The sequence below is a fragment of the Falco cherrug genome, chromosome 5 (genome assembly GCF_023634085.1).
Source record: "Falco cherrug isolate bFalChe1 chromosome 5, bFalChe1.pri, whole genome shotgun sequence".
In the NCBI taxonomy this organism is placed as follows: Eukaryota; Metazoa; Chordata; class Aves; order Falconiformes; family Falconidae; genus Falco; species Falco cherrug.
Genome location: NC_073701.1, coordinates 13,970,826 through 13,989,941, shown reverse-complemented (window position 1 = coordinate 13,989,941; position 19,116 = coordinate 13,970,826). Strand labels below are relative to the sequence as shown.

General features: G+C 40.9%; 1 protein-coding gene across 3 annotated transcripts in view; it reads left to right on the top strand.

The window, feature by feature from the left end:
- The first annotated feature begins 1,577 nt into the window (after nt 1-1,577).
- Nucleotides 1,578-19,116, top strand: part of ATXN10 (ataxin 10) — a 104,220-nt gene continuing 86,681 nt past the window's right edge. The window contains exons 1-3 of one of the 3 annotated variants that reach the window (XM_055712035.1): nt 1,578-1,746; nt 7,350-7,541; nt 10,648-10,730. In XM_055712035.1, the coding sequence (XP_055568010.1) occupies nt 1,622-1,746; nt 7,350-7,541; nt 10,648-10,730 (400 nt within the window). In that variant the 5' untranslated portion in view covers nt 1,578-1,621. Of the gene's footprint in view, nt 1,747-1,840; nt 2,163-7,349; nt 7,542-10,647; nt 10,731-19,116 lie in introns of those variants that run through there. The other 2 variants (XM_055712034.1, XM_027805554.2) reach the window with 2 other exon arrangements.

Here is a 19,116-nt window from a genome sequence, read left to right as displayed (position 1 = left end):
CCTGTATACTTAATGGAGTAAAAGCTGGTCAACGGTCACCTTAAAACATCAGATTTTTTTTTAGTTATAAGGTATATATAAAAAATTGTTGCTTATAAAATTTGAGTTTGACAAAAGACAGGCAAAACGTTGGCTAAAAGATGAAGACAGTGAGTTAAACTGGCCTGCTGGACAAACCGCGTCCTTTCCCAAATGGGGTAGGATACAACCAAATACAAAATTAGGTATTTGCAGATAATTTTCACAGAGTACATGTGACTGTCCTGTTGGATTTTAGTGTACCCTACTGCTTCCTTCCCTGAAGCTGTGATCTGCTGGTTGCCCAGACCTACCGCAATCAGTGAGAATGTGCAGAGCAACGCGGTTATGTGCTGAGGCCGTTCTCCTCGCCGGAGTCGTCACTGCTAGGCACAATGCACTCGGCCACAGCCAGGGCACTTCTCATGCTTTGCTATTCTTAGTCTCGAGTTCCACCGCATTTGAAACAAATTACTCTTTATTCATGAACAGGCAATTCTTAAATGTAGTAAGAACTGTTAGATGGAAGAACTTGCATGATTGCAAGGAGTCATGCCTGGCAATGTTTACATACTTAATTTCTACTTGTTATTTGAAGGTGGTTTTGCTCTAGAGCTGTCAAGAACGGATTGGCTGCGCATTAGTAACACACAACGATTACCAGGAAGAGGCCTGGAAATGGCACTTACCAATGTATGAATAACTTTGACAGTAAATGAAGTCTGCCCCGCTGGTAACCCCAGACATGCAAGTTTATTTCTAAAAGGATACAACCCTGGGATACCGGCGATGGAGGGGCTCGCTCTGGGATGGCAGCAAGGATGCATAGCCTCAGGTACCGGGGACTTTAGAAGGTTTTCTGTACCCACAACACTGCGTCAGCAGATAAACTGTGTAAGATGAGTGCAACAGGACTGGGATTTTTATCTTGGGTGGTAGAAAACAAACACCAACAAAGTTTGGTTTTAGAGCATATGTGAAAGCCAGTGTTATGTCACCTTAACATGGAGGAAGGCGTGAATGAGGAGAAATCAACCACTGGTGGGTTTTCCTGCCATACGCTTTCTGTGGGAGGTATTGCTTTCAGGTTCCTTCAAGTACCTTTGGTAAACCGAGTTTAGTTCCAGTTTAATGAAGCTTTCTATAGCATTTGGCTACAATTAGTCCCTTTATCCCTGGGAAGCCTGATTTTTCCCCCCAACATGCATATGTTAACTTTCCCTATGTACATTCAGAACACGCTTAAGTATTTATTTGGACCATTTAAAGGTAAGCATCTGCAAAAACAGACGGGAGGAGGCCCAGACCCCGCAGCGTGCAGCCAGCCCTTACCCCGCTCCCTGAGAAGCGCCGGGGGGGCGGCCCCGCGGGAGGGGGCGAACCGAGCGCAGTCCCCACGGCTGCCGTTTCACGGCGGGGAAGGCAAGGCCTCGCACCCCCGCACGACGCGCCCGCCACTCCCGCGCGCGCCCCCACAGGGCGGCAGCCATTTTGCCGCCGGCCCGCGGGCCAGCCCTGCCCGCCGCACCGCCCGCCAGCCGGGGCCGGGCCGCCGCCATTTCCGCGCGGCGGGGGGCGGAGCTGGGCCGCGCCGAGGCGGGCGATGGCGGCGGCGGGAGCGCTGCCCGCTGCGGCGGCGCGGCTGGGGCGCGCCGTGGCGGCCGCGCCGGGGGCCCGCCTGGAGAGCGTGCGGGCGCTGGCGGGCCTGTTCCGGGAGGCGCAGCCCAGGTAGCGGGGAGGAGGGGCCGCCCGCCGCCACGTGTGCCGGGGGAGGGAGCTCCGGCCGTGGGAGCGGTGGTGCCGGCGGGACTGGGTGGTCCGTGTGCCGGCGGGCAGGGCTCGGCCTTGCTCGCAGGCACTGCCGCCGCTCGGGGTGTCGGCAGCGGGCCGGGGGCTCCGTGGTGAAAGGGGCCCTCGGCGCCCACAGAAGGGCGGCCGGATGCTGCCGGCCCTGCGGTGAAGTCTCTGGCCTCCCCCGTGGCTTCTCGTGTTGGGGTGCCCTGTCCCTTCGCCTCCCCGTTCCCTTGGGGACCCATGAGGAGCTGGCAGTCTGCTTGCACCCCTGTGCCCGCTGCGGGGCCAGGGCAGGAAGGAGAGCTTTGTGTCTGCCAGGCACAGGTGACAGCAGTCGCTGTCCTGGGCAGGTACACTCGGGTGGGTTGTAGCTGTGGGAGTAGCCGCAGTGGGGCAGAACGCCACAGCGGGGCCTCCAGCGGGGCAGGCCTTGCCTATGTGAGGCCCTGCTGGGATGCAGGCCCATGCCTGTGCGAGGCCCATGCCTGTGCGAGGCCCAGGCCTCGGGATGAGGGTGGCGGCTGTAGGCCCGGGTGCCTGAGGGCATGTGGTGTGCAGCAGGGTGGGCTTCGGTGGGAGGAAGGGTTGGATGTGCCTTAGTAGGTTTAAGATAGGGAGAGAAAACATGGGGTTACTGGAGAAAGCAAGGGGCCGGTATAGAGTGTTGCTGTGCCTGTAAGGTCGGGGTGTCTGCAGTACTGCACAGACACTGGCAAAGGTTGGGCATGCAGTGGTTTGGCTGTGTGACTGGGCTTAGGGTGACGGGTTTTGCTCTTCCTGGAAGGTGGGAGGAGGCATGGGTTGGTGTGAAGCTTGTGCTCGCTCCTCCCAACAGTAGCTGTTTGAAGAGCAAAGAAATTAAACTTCTTAGCTTACCATAAAATTAGGTGTTTTAATTCCCAATGCTGTTTTATTGAATCCACACTGAAAGTTGGGGGGCAGGGGGGCAGTACAGGGCGATGTACTTACAAGTACTCTCATGTGATCATTGTGGGTACAGGAGACCTTCTTCTGATGTTCATCTCAATTTCTCGAGGAAGAGAGGAGGACCTGTGTACGTTTTGGCCTTACGTGCAGGCTCTCCCTGTTTCTCGCCTTCCTCCCTGAAACATCTGCCACTGTGATTGACAGAAGAGTAGATATTCTCCAAAATAGCCAAGTTTTGTGGATGCAGGTGGGCTGGAAGAGAGGCACTGTAATTGCCCTTCCAGAAGGACAAAGCTGTAGTGCTACCTTACATCCTATAGGATGTGGCAGAATGGATCTGAGAGCAGCTTTGGCAATACATTCGCCAAATGTAGAAAATACTGCTGTTAGTGCTGTTGAACGAGCAGACATGACCCAATGGGTGTTTGGTACTGGAAGTTGTGCTATTTAGTGACAATTCTTTTGTTATTTTGTGATTGTGCAGTACTTGTGGAAACAAAATAATGTGAAAATGGGAGTTCTAGTGGTCTGTAATTCAGAAACAAATAAGGTGAGAAAACAATGCCCCAGCTACAAGACCATGGTGTGGAATTTGGAAGACTTGAATTCAGCTGTGTGCTTTACTCAAGACTTCCAGGGCTTTTGAGCAGAAGACTTGATTTCTTCATGCTTCCATTACAAATTACAAAAGGAAGAAAAGGGCTTTGTTCTATTACCAGAAATATTGTGAAGATAAATACTTTGAAGACTTTTTAGGGACTTACAGGAGTGGAATTGTGTAAGTACCTAAAACATAGAGTGGAAGTATAGAATTGCAAACTTCTGCATTGTTTGTGTAATTCCAGACTAATTTAGTTATTTTTGGAGCAGGGTTACAGTAATGTTTTTAACTCTCTGTTAACTAGGCTGTTATCTTGTACAGTTTCTGTTTGTAACAATCAAGCACTTGGGTCTTACGTGGGGTGACAGTAATCTTTCTTTTGGCATCAATACATGAATTCTGACTCTCTGTTTTGCCTTATCAAGAAATTATGCATCTCTTCCTTGTCTGAGAGCTGGGCTGTTGTACCCTTTGCTTCTGCTTCCTTTGGTATTCCTGCAGAATACTTGATGCTGAAATCAAGAACAGGTGGCAGCAGCAAATTGTGAAGATCCTGAAACAAAACATAGGAACCAGAAGTTTGTGGAATATCCGCAGAGCAGTTCTGAATGAATTTAAAGTCCTGTTTACGATAGAAGGTGGTTTTTAATCTAAAAGCTACGTAGCAGGTTCTTTGATAGTTTTACAGACTAATATTTAAAGATAGGGGAAAGGTTATGGAAGAAAAATATTTTCCTTTTCAAAAATACATTTTTAATACTTGTAGCTGCTATTTTTATCTTATGTGAATCTTTGTTGTACTTCTGGAAAAAGATTGTTTTTTTTAAAAAGGTGGTTATAAGCATTGCTGTGGAACAGTTAACCTGAAATCATTCTTGACTGATTTCTTGGTATTAGCTAAACACTTCCTGCCCTCCTCACTAATTTGAGGATTTCAGGTTTTGCACAGAAGGATAATTTTAATTGCAATTCCTCTGTAGTGAACACTGAAATTGCAGTGATGTATAAATGTATAAAGTACAGGTGTTGCATTTAAACTTCTCTGAATTGAATCCTGCTTTACCAAACAGCCTTTAAGTAATTCTTTGTTCTTTTAGAATAACTTTTGCTTGTTAAATTTTCTTTTCTGTTTTAGGAAGAGATTTGATTTCTGCACAGGAAGACATGAAGCACATTCATTTTTTTTTTTTTTAAAAGAGTGCAAGAGAGATTTGGAGTTCTGTCTCTCCTCACTGATATTTAAAAATCCACATCTACTTCCACATTCACAACAAGGACAGGCACTTCCTTGTATACCTCACACTTGCTGTTAGGACATGCAAGAGTTTCATCTTTGCATTTTACTGGAAATATCTATGCCCTTAGGGTTTTTTTTTTTGCTTTCAATCTAATAGTAAGAGAAAAAGTTGCCACAATGGCTCAGTATGCTTGTGATGTAGTATCTGACTACATCTTCTGTTCTGCTGCATAACTGAACGAGAATAGAGACTTCCAGGGTAAGAATAACTTTAAGATATCCTTTTACCAGTAGAGCACAAGAATGTGCACAAAAATGTTTGCAGCTTTTTTCATTTCTGTTTTGCGAATTTCAAATAATTGAATGTTGTACAGTAGTACATGTCTTGCACTGTCCACTGATTTCTGTATTTTGAAGTTGGGTCAGGAAATAACCGGTTTCATGTGATAATCCACCACATGGCATGGATGAATATAAAGGAAACTGCAGCTGGACTGAGTGATTTTCTATTTTAGAATAATTTCAGTGTTTTAAAACTCAGCTGACTAACTGCTGATGGTTCTACATGGCATCTTCACTCAGGAGAGAAAACATAGCTTTTGTATGTTTGGGATGAGGCCTGGCTGGGTGCTCCTTTACCAGACTGTAGTTCTTCTGATGTTTAGAAAAACTTGTGTCTGGATGCATTTACCATGTGTACTGTGGTGTGTCAGCCACTGAATCTTCTTTTGGCCTGCATGCCTGTCATGCAGCAGCAGGAGTTGCACCAGTTCTTGTAAGTCGAAAGTTCAAGTCCCATGAGTGTCTTGTATCTTGAAAACAACGCCAAATTCCAAACCTTCTTTCTGGTTATGTAAGTGCTGCTTTTTTCTTTATGACTGGGGGCCAGCTCTGCTTTTGGTCCTTGTTGTGCCACTTTGGTACTTTCAGTTCACTATTACACCACTATAAAATGCAACTGCCTCTGCTGCCCCCCCCAGTAATTCTCATTGATGCTGTACTTGGGGTTTTTTTTAATGTTTTAATGGAGATGGAAATTGTGTAAGTGTATTGGTCTTGATCATCTTGGAAGTTGTGGAATAAAATAATCTATTTCCTGGAGATCTGAAATCTAATGTTGCAGTAATTTAATTATATTTGTGTACACTGTTGTATTTCTTAACATACAAGTGCTCTCCTTTCTTTGTAAATCTATTCCACACCCTAACAGACCTCAGTATTGGATGCACTGTACTGTCAGTAAGATGTTGCTCCAATAGTGTTCATCTACAAGAGTGATAAGATGCTCAAAAAATGTGAACTGTGTGTGAAGGCTGGGTGAACCGGTTTTGTTTAGTCTAGGAAAGAGAATATGGCAGGATCAGAGGTGGGAGATAGGATAATCTTCGGATATATCTAAGGGTGTTACAGACTGGATGTGTAGACATGGCACTTAGGAACATGGTCTAGCGGTGGAGTTGGCAGTGTTCGGTTAACAGTTGGATTCAGTGCTCATAAGCACTCAGTCTAAAGCACAAAACCTAAGTGATTTGATGGTTTGGTGTATGGGCAATTGTGATAAAGAGTAGGTGGAATTTCTAATTGTGCAAATGTTTAGACATTTGAGTGAGCATCAGAACACAGGTAATCCACTAATGTTTAATCAAGAAATCTTTAAGTTTTCCTTTAGGAAGAGTTTTCTATGCGCACATATTTTGTTCAGTATTACTTTGTTTTATCTCACTCTTCTGTTCATAGCTTAGGAGGTATTTCTTAACCTTATGTCTCAGATCTTAACTTTCCCATTTGATCTTCAGTGCACAATAAGTCTGTTCAAGGAGACTGTATCTGGATTTCTCTTTTCTGACTCTGGTCGGAAGTACTGGATGAGCAAATTTATGAACTTTCCTGTAGCAATGCCATAAACATTTCTTTGCTGTGGCTTCTTTTCACCAGCATGTAGTATCAAAACTGAGTTTGCAATGTTTGTAATGCGTTGCACTCATCTCCTTTCTGAACATAAAATCAGGGGAGAAAGTATGTGAATAGCTATAGTTTGGAAACGTGCATATCTGTGTGGCAGATCATCTCCAGATGCGTGTGTCAGTCCTGGGGAGTCTGGTGAATCTACATCCATTCATATGATATCTGTGTATATGCATATGGTTTTGTAAATTTTTTTGCTAGGTCTTGATACTCTTAAGAAGTGGCATGGTATTTTTTGTGTTGGGGTAGTTGTCTGCTGAAGTGGACAGTTGATCTTCTCTCTTGGCTTTGATTCACACACTTCAGAATGATGCTAGTGCAGCCACTGGATTTCTTCAGGACTTCTCTTTCTCCCTCTGGTGAAATTTGTGGCAGGCTATTTTGTAATGGAGCTTCTGATACCTCCTTCTTTTGAAACTTCTAGTGCTGCACATCTAAACTGTGTTCATTAATTAAAGCAATTCCTAATTCTTAAAACAACATGCAGTGTCATGTATAAACATGCTAGCTATATGCATTAGGGAGACTTTTTTTTTTTTTAACATTCCAAGGAGCTGTTGGAAAGCTGTGGGGAAAGTTAAGGCAACACAAGTCTCCCTCAGCCCCTTTCTGAAAAGGCTGGTGTGATGACAGTGTGCATATATTTTGCTGTTTCTACTTGGAATACCTTGTATACTACGAACAGTTAAAGATTGTTGCAGAAATATCTTTGGGTTTACAATAGGAAGTGTAGTTGTTGTAATAGAGCCTTTTTGATAGCAGTGCATTTTTTTTTTTTTTTGTTCACTGCAAATTTCTTTCTTTCAGAGAAATAGCAGAAGAAAGTATATTTCGTGACCTCCTGGAAATCCTGACAAGCACCACAAGTGAAATTGAGCAGGCCTGTAAGGACTCCTGTGCATTGGTAGATCTAGACACCTGCCTGCTGCTCATAGCAGAGTGTTTCAGATGTCTGCGGAATGCCTGTGTTGAGTGTGCCAAGAATCAACATGTCATGAGGTATAGTTATGATCCGTTTTAACCGGTACAAAAATACAACCTTCAGATGTTTGTGTGGTTTTATATAGAGATTCTTATTTTACACTGCTGTGTTAGTTGATTTATTAACTGGTATTTCCTGCTTGATGCAATCACTTGAAATAAAGTATGCAAGAAACAAAAATAGCTGACCTATTTGTAGGCCAGTTTGGGGCACTGCTGAATAGTAGAACAAAGTCTTTGTGTCCTTAGTACAAGTTGATTATGTAAATGATTTAAGCCTTCCGTAAGTCTGACTGTGGAACTCTCCTTTTTTCCTCTTTAATTTCTTCTATTTTTTTGGATAACATAGTGAGTAAGTAAATAGTCTTTAACTATCACTTACAGGATTTGTATGTTTTTTATAAGGTGCGTTTCGATTTTTCTGGCACTCATGGCATAGTATAATGTGTAGAATTGTGCGTGTCCACCCTGATATATATACAGGTATACTCGTATTAATAGATAATAAGAAGTCAGTCTGGCTCCTTATTTACCCTCTTTTTTTTGTTTGTTTGCATTTGTTGCAGCATTGAGGGAATGCTTGGGATACAACCAACTGTAATTACTGAAAACCTTGTAGTCTACCTGCTGTTTAAAAAAACCCAAAACAATCAAAAAACCAAACACACACACCCCACCACACCCCCAACCAAAAACCCCCAAAAGAGCAACAAATATCCTTCCCTGTCAAGAACCCAAAACCAACCAATGAAAAACATGCTCCAGAAACATGTTACAAGCTTGTTAGATCACGAAGAATCATTGTGGATTACAGTCTTAAAATTGGATTTCTTGGGACTAGTGAAATTTGGTTTATTGAACGAAATATATTTCCCATTTTGACATGGGAAAAAGTTGCAACTTCTGCGCTGGGGCAGAATTTTGTTAATGCCACAAAAATTGTGGGACTTAGTGGAAGGCATTACTGTTGTGATAAGCTAGATCTAAGTTCAGGCTCTTACCAATTTTGTTGCTGGCAGTGCTAGTACTCATGATCGTGTTGTGGGTCAAGGAACTGGTCTGACAGAATATTTATATGCTTGCTTATAATTTTTTGCTGGGTGGATGTTCAGCCAGACTGGGTTCCTTATTGTAACTTAATGTAGCTCCACAGTTGTTCATGCTAAGTAAACTGGGGGAACAGAATTGTGTGGCTCAGAGTTTGAAGCATTGCCCTTTTCAGTAGCGTGACAAATACAACATAGTTAGAGATATCTGAATTCCATTAGAAAGTGAAAGTGAATTTCTAATGGAATTCAGTTATCCATCCTGTTTCTGGACAAAAGCACGCTGAAAAATTGTGCTGTGTGCTTTCCCTTATTAGGCAGTTAGCATAGTCTTGCTCATTTAAAAAGCTGGATGCTAATAATCCTGCTTTCCTTGAGACTGTGGAGGGAGAAGGCATGTGTGTATAGGAGGTTCTGACCATGTTTCCAAGAGTGAAGGACTCAGTGGGTCACTCGTTGGACAGTGTTTTGGCTTTGTAGCAGCACAATTTATGCTCATTTTAATACTGCACTGGGTGCTTTGAGCCAGCTGTGTATTAGCTATGTGTTTGTGTTGATTTTTAAACAGTTGCAAACGTACAACTTGTTTAGGAATTAAGTGTCCTGAACAATCAAAAGTTGGGATTGGAAGGAAAATTATGTGCCTTTGGTTTGAAGTGTGTAGCATTCAGATATTCCAAACTTCTTCCCCCCCATTCCTTCCCACCCCAAACTACAAGTTGTTTGATCAAAATTAAAACTGATTGTTTCTAGGAAAGAATGCAAAGACTCTAAACAAATGGATTGTGTAACAACTTTTAAAATATTGGGGAATATGAGGCCTTGTTCCTTCCAGAGCCAGTTTTTTCTGCTTTGTGTGCTGTGAAGAAATCTGAGGTCTGAAAGAATGGGAAATGTTTCAATAGATTGTATGTCTACCAGTGTGCATGGGTGTATTATATATTTATAAACGTATCTTTAGCTTCTCTTCTGTGTTAGAACTTAATGAGAAAGAATATGTGTGTATGTTTAGAAAACATCTGCAGAAGGCAATTATTCAGCATTCATATGTGATACGATACCTTTTAAGTAACTCATGCATGGGTGTTGGAGGTTTGGTAGAGATGGTATTGCTATGTTCTGAAGTTTCAGCCACCGTCTTGGCTGATCTGTTCTCAAAAAGCTTGACTACCAAAGTACGAGCGAGTTAAAAATCTGAAAACTTCATCTGTTTATACTGTATTCTTTGACTTTGGGGTTTTTTTTATTCCTGTTGCATGCACATCCTGGCATGTATGTTATCTGCCTCCAGGATTGCTGATCTTCAGCTGTAGAATTATTTTGGTGTTTTTTATTCCAAATGGCTTCACTAATTTTCCTTTACTAACACCATGCTTTTCTGTGTCTGGAAGTATTCAAGGTCAGGCTGGATGGGGCTTTCCACTGCCTTGTGTAGTGGAAGTTGTCCCTGCCCATGGCAGGGAAGGTTGGACTATGTGATCTTTAAGGTCCCTTCCTATCCGAACCGTTCTGAGATTCCAACTATGATTCCTTCTCACTGGAGAAAGGATAAATGATTACTTGACCTTCCCTGCTTCCCTCTGAGGATTTTTTATTTTTCCCTTTGAACTGGCAGTGTTGTTCGTTTGATGGCTGTCACTAACTGCTTTGTTGGTATTTAAAATCCTCAAATTTTATTACTAAGTAATGTACATTGACACTTTCCCTGAGTACTTGAACTTCAAAAAAAAAAGCAAAGTTTTTACACAAATAAAGCTGTTTAAATTACAGGAATAACCTGCAAATTTTTAGCATCTGATTTAGAAGAACAGCAAAAAGAGAGGAAAGAGTACTTAGCTATGAAGGTGCTGTGTACAAAGTCGTTAATATGCAGGCTGATGCAGTAAACCTGTTCATTTTGCTTCTGATGGTAGTAGTGTAGCTACTGATAGTCAGGCACAGTTAGGTGGGAGAAACTGCTTTTTATGTCAGTTTCTAAAGGTGTTAAAGACTTGTTGACTTCAGTGAAAAGCCTTTTCACTTTATTTGAGTTTATTTCATATCAAGTGATTATTTTTTTTTCCCCAATTTTATAACAGGAACTTGGGTCTCATCTCTACATCTGTCCATTTGATCAAATTGCTTCATGGAATACAAATTAAAGAAGAATTGTTATTGACTGGTAAGGCTGTGGATCTTGTTAAATATATAGTCTATGCTATATGTTTCTTACATGGCAAGTCTTGTGGTGGTATGATGTCACCTTACTGATGCATTTTTTTCATAAATAAGCTTAATTGTTTCTTGGATTACAGTTAACAATTGGGAGGGGCTTCTCCTACGCTGCTGTAAAAAAATCTTGGCCCCAAGTCTAGTCCAGTTGTATTTTCCCTCAACTGTTCCCTGTAGATTGTTAAAGGAAAGGTATGTGGAAACTTCTTTAAAATTAACCATTATATTTGAATTGCAAAAAGGAAAAGTCCCTGTAATACCTCCATTCAAAATATGTTCTGAATTTTCACGGTCGTCTTACTTGATCTGAAAACAAAGTGAAATGAAGAGATAGTCCTTTTTTTTATTTATTTGGGTGATGCTTTAAATAATTTAGCTGATTCCAGGAAACAAATTTTGGCTGTGACTTTTTAAAGTAATTTAAAAATTTTTATTTCTCTGCTGTAGTTATGGACCACTCAGGGTAATACCTGCCAAGAGCCTTATAAGTGCTGATTTGAGCAGTGTTCACATTTCCTTAATGTATGAGGCGTTTTGGGGATTTTTTTTATGCAGTGAAGAGGAAATATGACTATAGTATCCTTCCTCCTTAATGGCAGTTATTGCTACCAATTTCTACCAAACTCATTTCACTGGATATTAAGACACTTACAGTAATTCTCTTCATAATCTGCATTTCCTTGTGTGTGCGTGTAGAGCTTAATACAGGGCATTGGATCTCAGTCTTTACCGTCTGTGGTTGCAGAGTAGGGAACATTTGGTTTCTCTTGCTGCTTTATTTCTTTTCACTCACATTACTTGGATGAAGTTTTTACTGGGTTCCTGTTGCTGCTTTTCTATCATTTTCTGAAAGCAAGTGAAACTACTGTCATACAGTAACTTACCCTCAAACACCTTTATGAAGCTGGGAAAAAGAAGTGAAGTCCAGGATACTGTTTTTCCTTTTGCTGCTACATTTGGCTCAAAATGAAGCCCTTCAGGCATGTGATGGTATTATGCTTAAGCCACGTTCACTCCTTCACCCGTTGCTGGAATCCTTTTTCCAGGGAAGGATCAGTGATGCTAGTACAGCCCTTTATTTAGTGTGGGAGGACCAAAACTAAACCCTGTGGGGTGGCGAAAAGAGGGCTTGCTCAGTGACCATGAAGAGGAGGAACTGATAGTATACAGAAGTGGCTTTCAAGCTGTGTCACAGGGTTGGACAAGGAGGACTTGGAAAAGCCATGGAGGGCAAGAATGTCCTGCCCCACAGTTGTGAACCGCTTTGTAGGCCTGTAAGAGAAAAGGAAAAGAGATGGGAGCTGAAATGCTGGTTTTGTCCAGCCGGACATTGTCCCGGTGAGGGTCCTTGACAGCAGTGGGCTCGAAAGGCTGTTCTGGGCAAGTAGACTTGGCCACCTTCAGCTTATTCAAAGCATCAGGATTTGTGGTGTGACAGTACCACCTTTCAGCGGTGCCTCCTAGCATCTGCAGGAGAGTGAGCAGGATGTACCCCTTGTTGGTTACATATGTAGCCTGAGGTTTGCCCTTCTGACCCCTCCTTGGTGGGTTATCATATGCATGTGTGCTGTTCTCCTGCTGCTGGGATTTGAAGAAGCAGTGATGAATGTTGCTTAGCAAAAAAGAAAGGAGAGGATGGAACCCAGCAACTTAACTGGTTCAGGTTCCTTTTCCTAGCCAGAAAATACTGTAAAATCTCTCTGTCACCACTGAAAATTAAGGGGGACATAAAAAGTGTTTTGTGACTATTAGCCATTCAACAAATGAGTTAGAGTTATAACCAAAATTTGATGTATTGTCCCAGGATAGGTGATTTGTTTGATACTGGGTGTAGTATTGATCTGATCAGGAAACGTCTGTGATGAGCATGGCTTAGGTATTCTAAATGGAATACAAAAAATTTTCTAGACAAGCGTTGCTAATCCTTGTTGAGTGATCTGATGAACTTTGTTGCTAATGCCAAGAGCACCAGCCTCTATAGATACCCTTATACAGGGTATACCTCAGAAGTTAAGTTACATGAAACTGTGGATTATTAGTTGTAATTTCAAAAGCGAGACAAATTGGACTTGGATAGCACTGTTGAAACAAAAGAAACCCATGAAATTAGTAAATGTTACTGTGTTTATTAACTATATTTTTGCTTCATGATTCTCCTCATATTTCATACAGGAAATGAGGTCACAAAGCTAGAGTAGCATATGTGTTTTGTTCTAGCAGATAATTAGGTGTTAAGTGGAATATTGCAAGTTGTTCATTTGGATATGTGTTCTGTTTCCTCCCTTAAATGGCTTCTTGGATTTGATGATCTCTCTCAGTGCCTGTTTATATCTTTAAGGCATTCTAAATACCATCATGTTCCTTCCATAGCAACAAAATCCAAGGTTGAAGAGGTACTGCTGTATTGCAGAGTGAACACTAAATAATGTTTCAGTTCATGTCCCTGTGAAAAATTCCCAGAACAAATCATTGTAGGCTAAATAAACTTGAAGTTCCAACATGATTGTTTTTATGAAAAAGAGAGATTGAAAATTCTTTGTACAGACTGAAAAATTAGTTTAACCTGATCTGTGGTATGTTTTCACTCTCTTATCCATTGGTAACTGCCAAGACTGGTAAGTTTGAGTGGTGTGGTAATTTATGTAGGGAAGTTTGGTGTTGTACAATTTGTAATTAATAAAGCCAGAAATGAAATAAAGTATATATTCTCTGGCAACTACCATGACCAGTGTGGTGGTTCTAAGGAAGGGGACATGATCGAAGCAGCAAAAAAGGAGGTACTGTGTAAAGTGGTGTGATTAAAAACTGTTGCTAAGATTTATTCAATTAAATTCAGATTCCTTTTCTTCATCTTTGCTAGGAGAAATACTTTTTTCAATAGTTCATCTTAAGCTGAAGTGCTATATACATGGTTAATTTGGCTCCTCACTTCAGTGTGTTTATTGAAATAACTCTACTGCAAGTTTTCAGCATTTTTTTTAATCCTATAAAAGGTTAGACAAATTCCTGTATGCTTGTAATGTACTTTTCCCAGCCAGCTGTAGAAAAAGCTGTTGTTTAGAGTACATGATATGGCACTGCGTTAATGGGCCAGAAAACCTGAAGGTAAGTTAGTATGTCTGTCCTGGAATAGCTCTCCAGGTAGGTTTAAAAATAACTAGTTAATTCATACATATGGCATTTGTCCAGCCCCACCTGCGAGCCAGCTATTCCTGTAATAATATTCTCCTTTCTTTTTAATACCTGTATTAAAAGAACATTTTTAGGCCTTTCCTATATGATACTGCTGCAGATAGCTGCTTGTCCCTGCTTTTCTTCCCTGCTTATTTCCCAGGTTAGTTTCAGTTGAATTCCATAGTCTAGTTTCTCTTCTTGTAATTGCTTACAATACATAGTAGTAATTTGTCTTGACCATTTAATATTTTGTAATACTTGGGGAATCTGCTCTAAGAAGTTGCACAGTGAAAGCACACAGCTAGATGAGCACAGGGGTTTGATAGGCAATGATGCTGAACAAATGTTTTAACAATTTATAGCTCTTCTTCTGGGCACCACCAACACTGGTTTGTGACAGATAAGTCACATATACAAGTATATGTGCTCTGTTTTCTTGCTGTTCCAGCAGTCATCCCTCCTGCTCTCTGCAAGAGGTAGAACTTCCCAGTCAAGTAGAGAAAAATACAAGTGCTACACTTCCTGGACAGTATCTGAAAACTGGACTTCACCTCAGTGTTCTTAAAATTATACATGCTGAAGGTCTAGGAAGCAGATGATTGTGTAAGGAGGTACTTAACCTTTTAAATTATGGAGCTTGGATATTCCTGGTGGGAGGACAGACAGGATGACAAATGCTGCCCGCCTCTCCCCAGTTCAGAATTAATTTGAATAGGGATTGAAGATGCAGGAACTGAACCTACTTGTGTGGAAATGTTGCATGCAGGAGGATCTTATATTTCTTCACTAACTGATTTGAGACCACAGTCTTCCAACATACAGCTAATAAGATACTCAAATTTTTACTTTTGAGTCTTAGGGGGGAAAAAAAGTCTCTGCAGAATATAGATGTAATGGAATTTTCATAGTACCCTCTCCACATCCCTTTTGTTTTAGGTTTGTTTTGAAAAAGAAAAGCCTTTTTTTTTTATTTTTTTTTTATTTCCCTCTTGCTGTGGGTACAAAGACCAAGAACACTTGCCACAGGAGCAGGCTGATGAAGTTGCCAGATGAACTTTAACTGAACTTAAGCCAGACCCAGATCGCTTAAGAGCTAAGAAGGGTAAGAAGTAGTTCAGTATGGTAGGAATTGCAGCAGTTGTAAGAAGTGTCCTTGTAAGAAGCCCAAGTAGAAAATCTTCACTTCATAGCATGTGTCTCAGTTAGGTTGTAGGGTTAGGATTTGGCTGGTTTTTTTCTTTTCCATTTTCCTATGCCAAATCTTAAGCTTTCCATCAGAATCTAGCAGCCTTTTGGAAGCTACATTGAGGTTTGTGAAGGTGATGTGATATTTAGATTCCAGAGTGTGAGATCTGGGTTTAGGATTCATCTCTGAAATCTGGAAAAAACTGATAGCTTTGTTTCTGCTATGATAAATTGCAAGCAAGGGCATGCCTGTTTTGAAGCAAGTTTATGTTCTATAGGCTCTGTCCCATCCGATCCTTTCACTGATTCCCACCCTCACCCCATCCTGGACAGGAGCTTTAATCTTTTTGTTTGTAAATAGATCTTCTCAGACCTTTCACTGCTTCAAAATACTGCCCCGATGCTGAAGAATGTGCTTTGAATTCCAACATTAATTGCTTAAAAAGTGTTTATCTGCCAGAATACTTTTCTGTCCTCTAGGACGAAAAGGCACCGAATATCAGATAGCTGCTCTGCATGAAACAATTTTTAGGCAAGTTCTCTGAATGAGTTGATTATCTGCTCTGAGCAGAACTGAGCGCGACAGCACCATATCAGCAGCAGAGAAATTCTGCGCTGTTTGTGTGTGCCTGAGAGAGGTCCTCAGAGCATTGCACCAGCATTCCTCAGTTCTAGGCTGCTGGTGATAACTGGAGCTAGCTGAAAACCAAGTAGTGTAGGTATTGTTAATGCTGTGCTGATGCCATGCCTCTTAAGTTTTGAGGGGTTTTAACCAGGGTAAGCTGCATAAAAATGTGCTAATGGGAGAATGGTAACAGCATATGTTCATGCCAATGGGTGCTCCTGCAGGTCTTAATCCAAATCAGGGTCCAGATGCGCTTACTGTTACACAAAGGTTTAGCTCATTTGCAGCTCTTAATGTTAGGAGGTTGGGTAAATTGCAGTGATGATAAGCTTGAATCCTCAAACAGGAATTTGCTTCCAATTTTCTGAAAAGTGTTCAGGTGTAGTGAAACTGCTACAGATACTCTATTCAGAGCAGAACTTAAAACATTATTTTAAAAGCAGTGATGAAAGATGACTATGTAATTTTTTTTAATACAGCGCTTATTATAGTAACTTGAGCATTTTCTAGTAGGATGTTCAACATGAATATCATGTGTCTAACACCTGTTCACACCTCCTTGAGGGAGGATGTGTGGGAAAATATGGAATATCTTATTTTAAACATTTTTCAAATACTTCAAATGTCATGTACTTACAAGGGAGCTATAAAAATGTTTCTTGCTTTGAGCAGAAGAGGATGAAAGCCTGTGATGCTGTTCAGGTAGAGACAACCACAGTGAATCTGAAACTTTCAGTGCTTTTCCCCTGCCCCTCCCCTGCCTGCCAGGAGCATTAATAGTAACTTGGGTTCAGCTTCAGTCAGTGTTCTTTTAGTACTCAAACGGATTTGGACCTGATCAGCTATCATGTGTATTTTTTAGTTAATGAAAAAGCAATTGCTCTTGGCCCACTGCTGCCTTATGAGTTGAGTGTGGCCTAGGAATAAAGTGCATTGGAAAGTACATTCTAATCTGTCAGTGTGGAAGAGAAGAAGCATGGGCAGAAGAAATGGCAATGAGTGACCTTAGAATTCAGAACTCTGTAAAAATAAAAAGAACATCAGTCTTTCATAGATATTAAAAAAAAAAAAAAAAGGCGTAAGGGTGTGCATGTGCTTCAGAAACAAGAAGTAAGGAACCTAGACTATATATAGATTCCAGAGATTATATTTCTTGCAAAAGCCAGATAGGGTGGCATCATTTGATCTTTGATGAAATAACAAGGTCTGCAGGAGAGCATCACACGTTTGAGCAAAGAAGGATACTTGATTTCTTTGTAAACTCTTGGAAGGTGAAGGTATACTGTGTTTAAAAAGCCACTGAATTATAAGCTGTAGGAGTTCATGCAGTACTATAAAATCATGTTGATACTTTGTTATGAGAGATCCTCTGAAAAGAAGCAGGGAAGAGATCAGAAATTCCTAGCAGCTGCACTGGGTAGCTTATCCCTTCTAAAAAGTTGTTAATTCAAAGTCACTTTCAAGTGTTTACAGGAAAGGAGATGCTTAATCAAATATTTTTGTTTTCCTGAAGAAGAATCTGAGTAAAGTCGGGAGCTTTGAGGACTTAGGTTTGCAACAGTATTCCTGAAAACAAAAATGAATGGATATCAGTTAAGCGATTTCTACTTCCTCCAGAGAGGCTAGGAGGACTGAGTCTTTCAATTCTGTCCTCAGTCAGTGAAACAAAACATGAGATGTTTCTTTGCTCTGACCTGTTCCTAGTTCTGCACTCAACTGTTTGCAAATTGGAATTGCACTGGAGAACAGAGGCTGGCTAATTTTGAGGGTATAGAAAAGCAGGGGAAGGTGAGGTTCTCAAACCTGCCAAAGAACACTAAATTGATTTTCCTTTATTCTTTTTTTTAAATGGAGCAGCCATGTGTCCTTAACCATTTCTTGATTCTTGTCAATATTTATCTGTCTATTTATTTAATTTCTTCCCCTAGAATGCAATGGCAGCAGCAGCACTGTTACTTTTGGTCCCATTAAAGAGACTGTACCTTGGCAATAGGAAAATGACATGGGTAAATACTCAGACCTCTTCAGGATGCACCTTTGCAGAACCAGTTAGTTTGAAAATCAGAGCATTTAGGGCTTATGTACTGGCATAGGAGTCTTAACTGTCTGTGGCCTATTTTTGATACTTTCTTTTTTTCCTCGTACCTTATCATTTGGAATGACTGGTCATTCGGCAACATATTTTTAATTAACAGGAAAGAGAAACAGTTGTCAGCCATAGAACCTAAATAGTCTTTAATGCATGCCGATATTGACTGAAGGAGTCACTCTTTCACCTTTTGTGCTTCTCTTTTATTTCCTGTTCAGTATCTTTCATGTTGCTGTTTTATTCTGTAAAGAATTTGCATTCTGCTTTCACTGCTTTTTGTAGTTCTTAAATCATGTTGCACTTGAATGGTGTAATTTCCAAATTGCCCCTTGTATTTTATATATGAAAAATAAATATTATAAATATGCCTGGAAAGTGTGATGGAACAGCAAATTTTTACTAGACAGACATCATAGCAGAGTGAATATCCAGAGCTCACCCAATCCATTTAGGAAACCATTGCTAAGTTTTATTGCCTATAAACAGAGGTCTCTTACTGTCTGAACAATAAGTGTCTCCACACAGGCTTGGTTGTAGGGATTTGATTGTAATGTGACTACAGTTGGAGAAATGTGTAGCTTTTAAATTGTATCCTGGAGACTTTCAAACACGATGGCTACTAAAATTAAACCAACAGGACTAGGAAGGAAAGATAATCCTTCCTCTCTTCCCACATCGGTGCCCTCTATATTTCTGGAGGAGAAGGCATACTGTTTTGTTGGAGATATTTTGTTGTTGTTGTTTTGTTTTTGAGGGTTTTTCCATGAGCAAATCCTGTAAATTATTACACTGCATGGAATGAGAGTAAGTGTTACAAAGCTTGAACCATTTTCCTTGTCATGCAGGGTAAAAACATCGTGAACTGTTAATAGGTGACATTTGTCAATTGAAGTTCATATTCATATTAGCTTTTTGTTTCCTAAGGGAGAGGAAGTGGGAGAGAGTGGTTCTTGAATGGACCCACAGTCCATGGGGTTAATTCCCGAAAAGCAGCTTGAAAAGTGCATGCCTCAGTTGCTTGGAAAAAAATAAGAGAATTTAAAAATCTGAACTTCCATTTATTTTTGTATTTGGGGTTTCTGTTTGCTTACTGCTAGCATAATTAAGCTACTTATGTTTTACAGCTTAAATAAACCAGATGTTAATTTAAACAGACTTTTTTTAGCCATATAAATAAGAGACAGCCCTGATCTTAAGAGTTGCCAATTTCCATGTATGATCTTTGCTTTGTCAATTAGGCTTTTTTGTATGGGGGATTGGTGC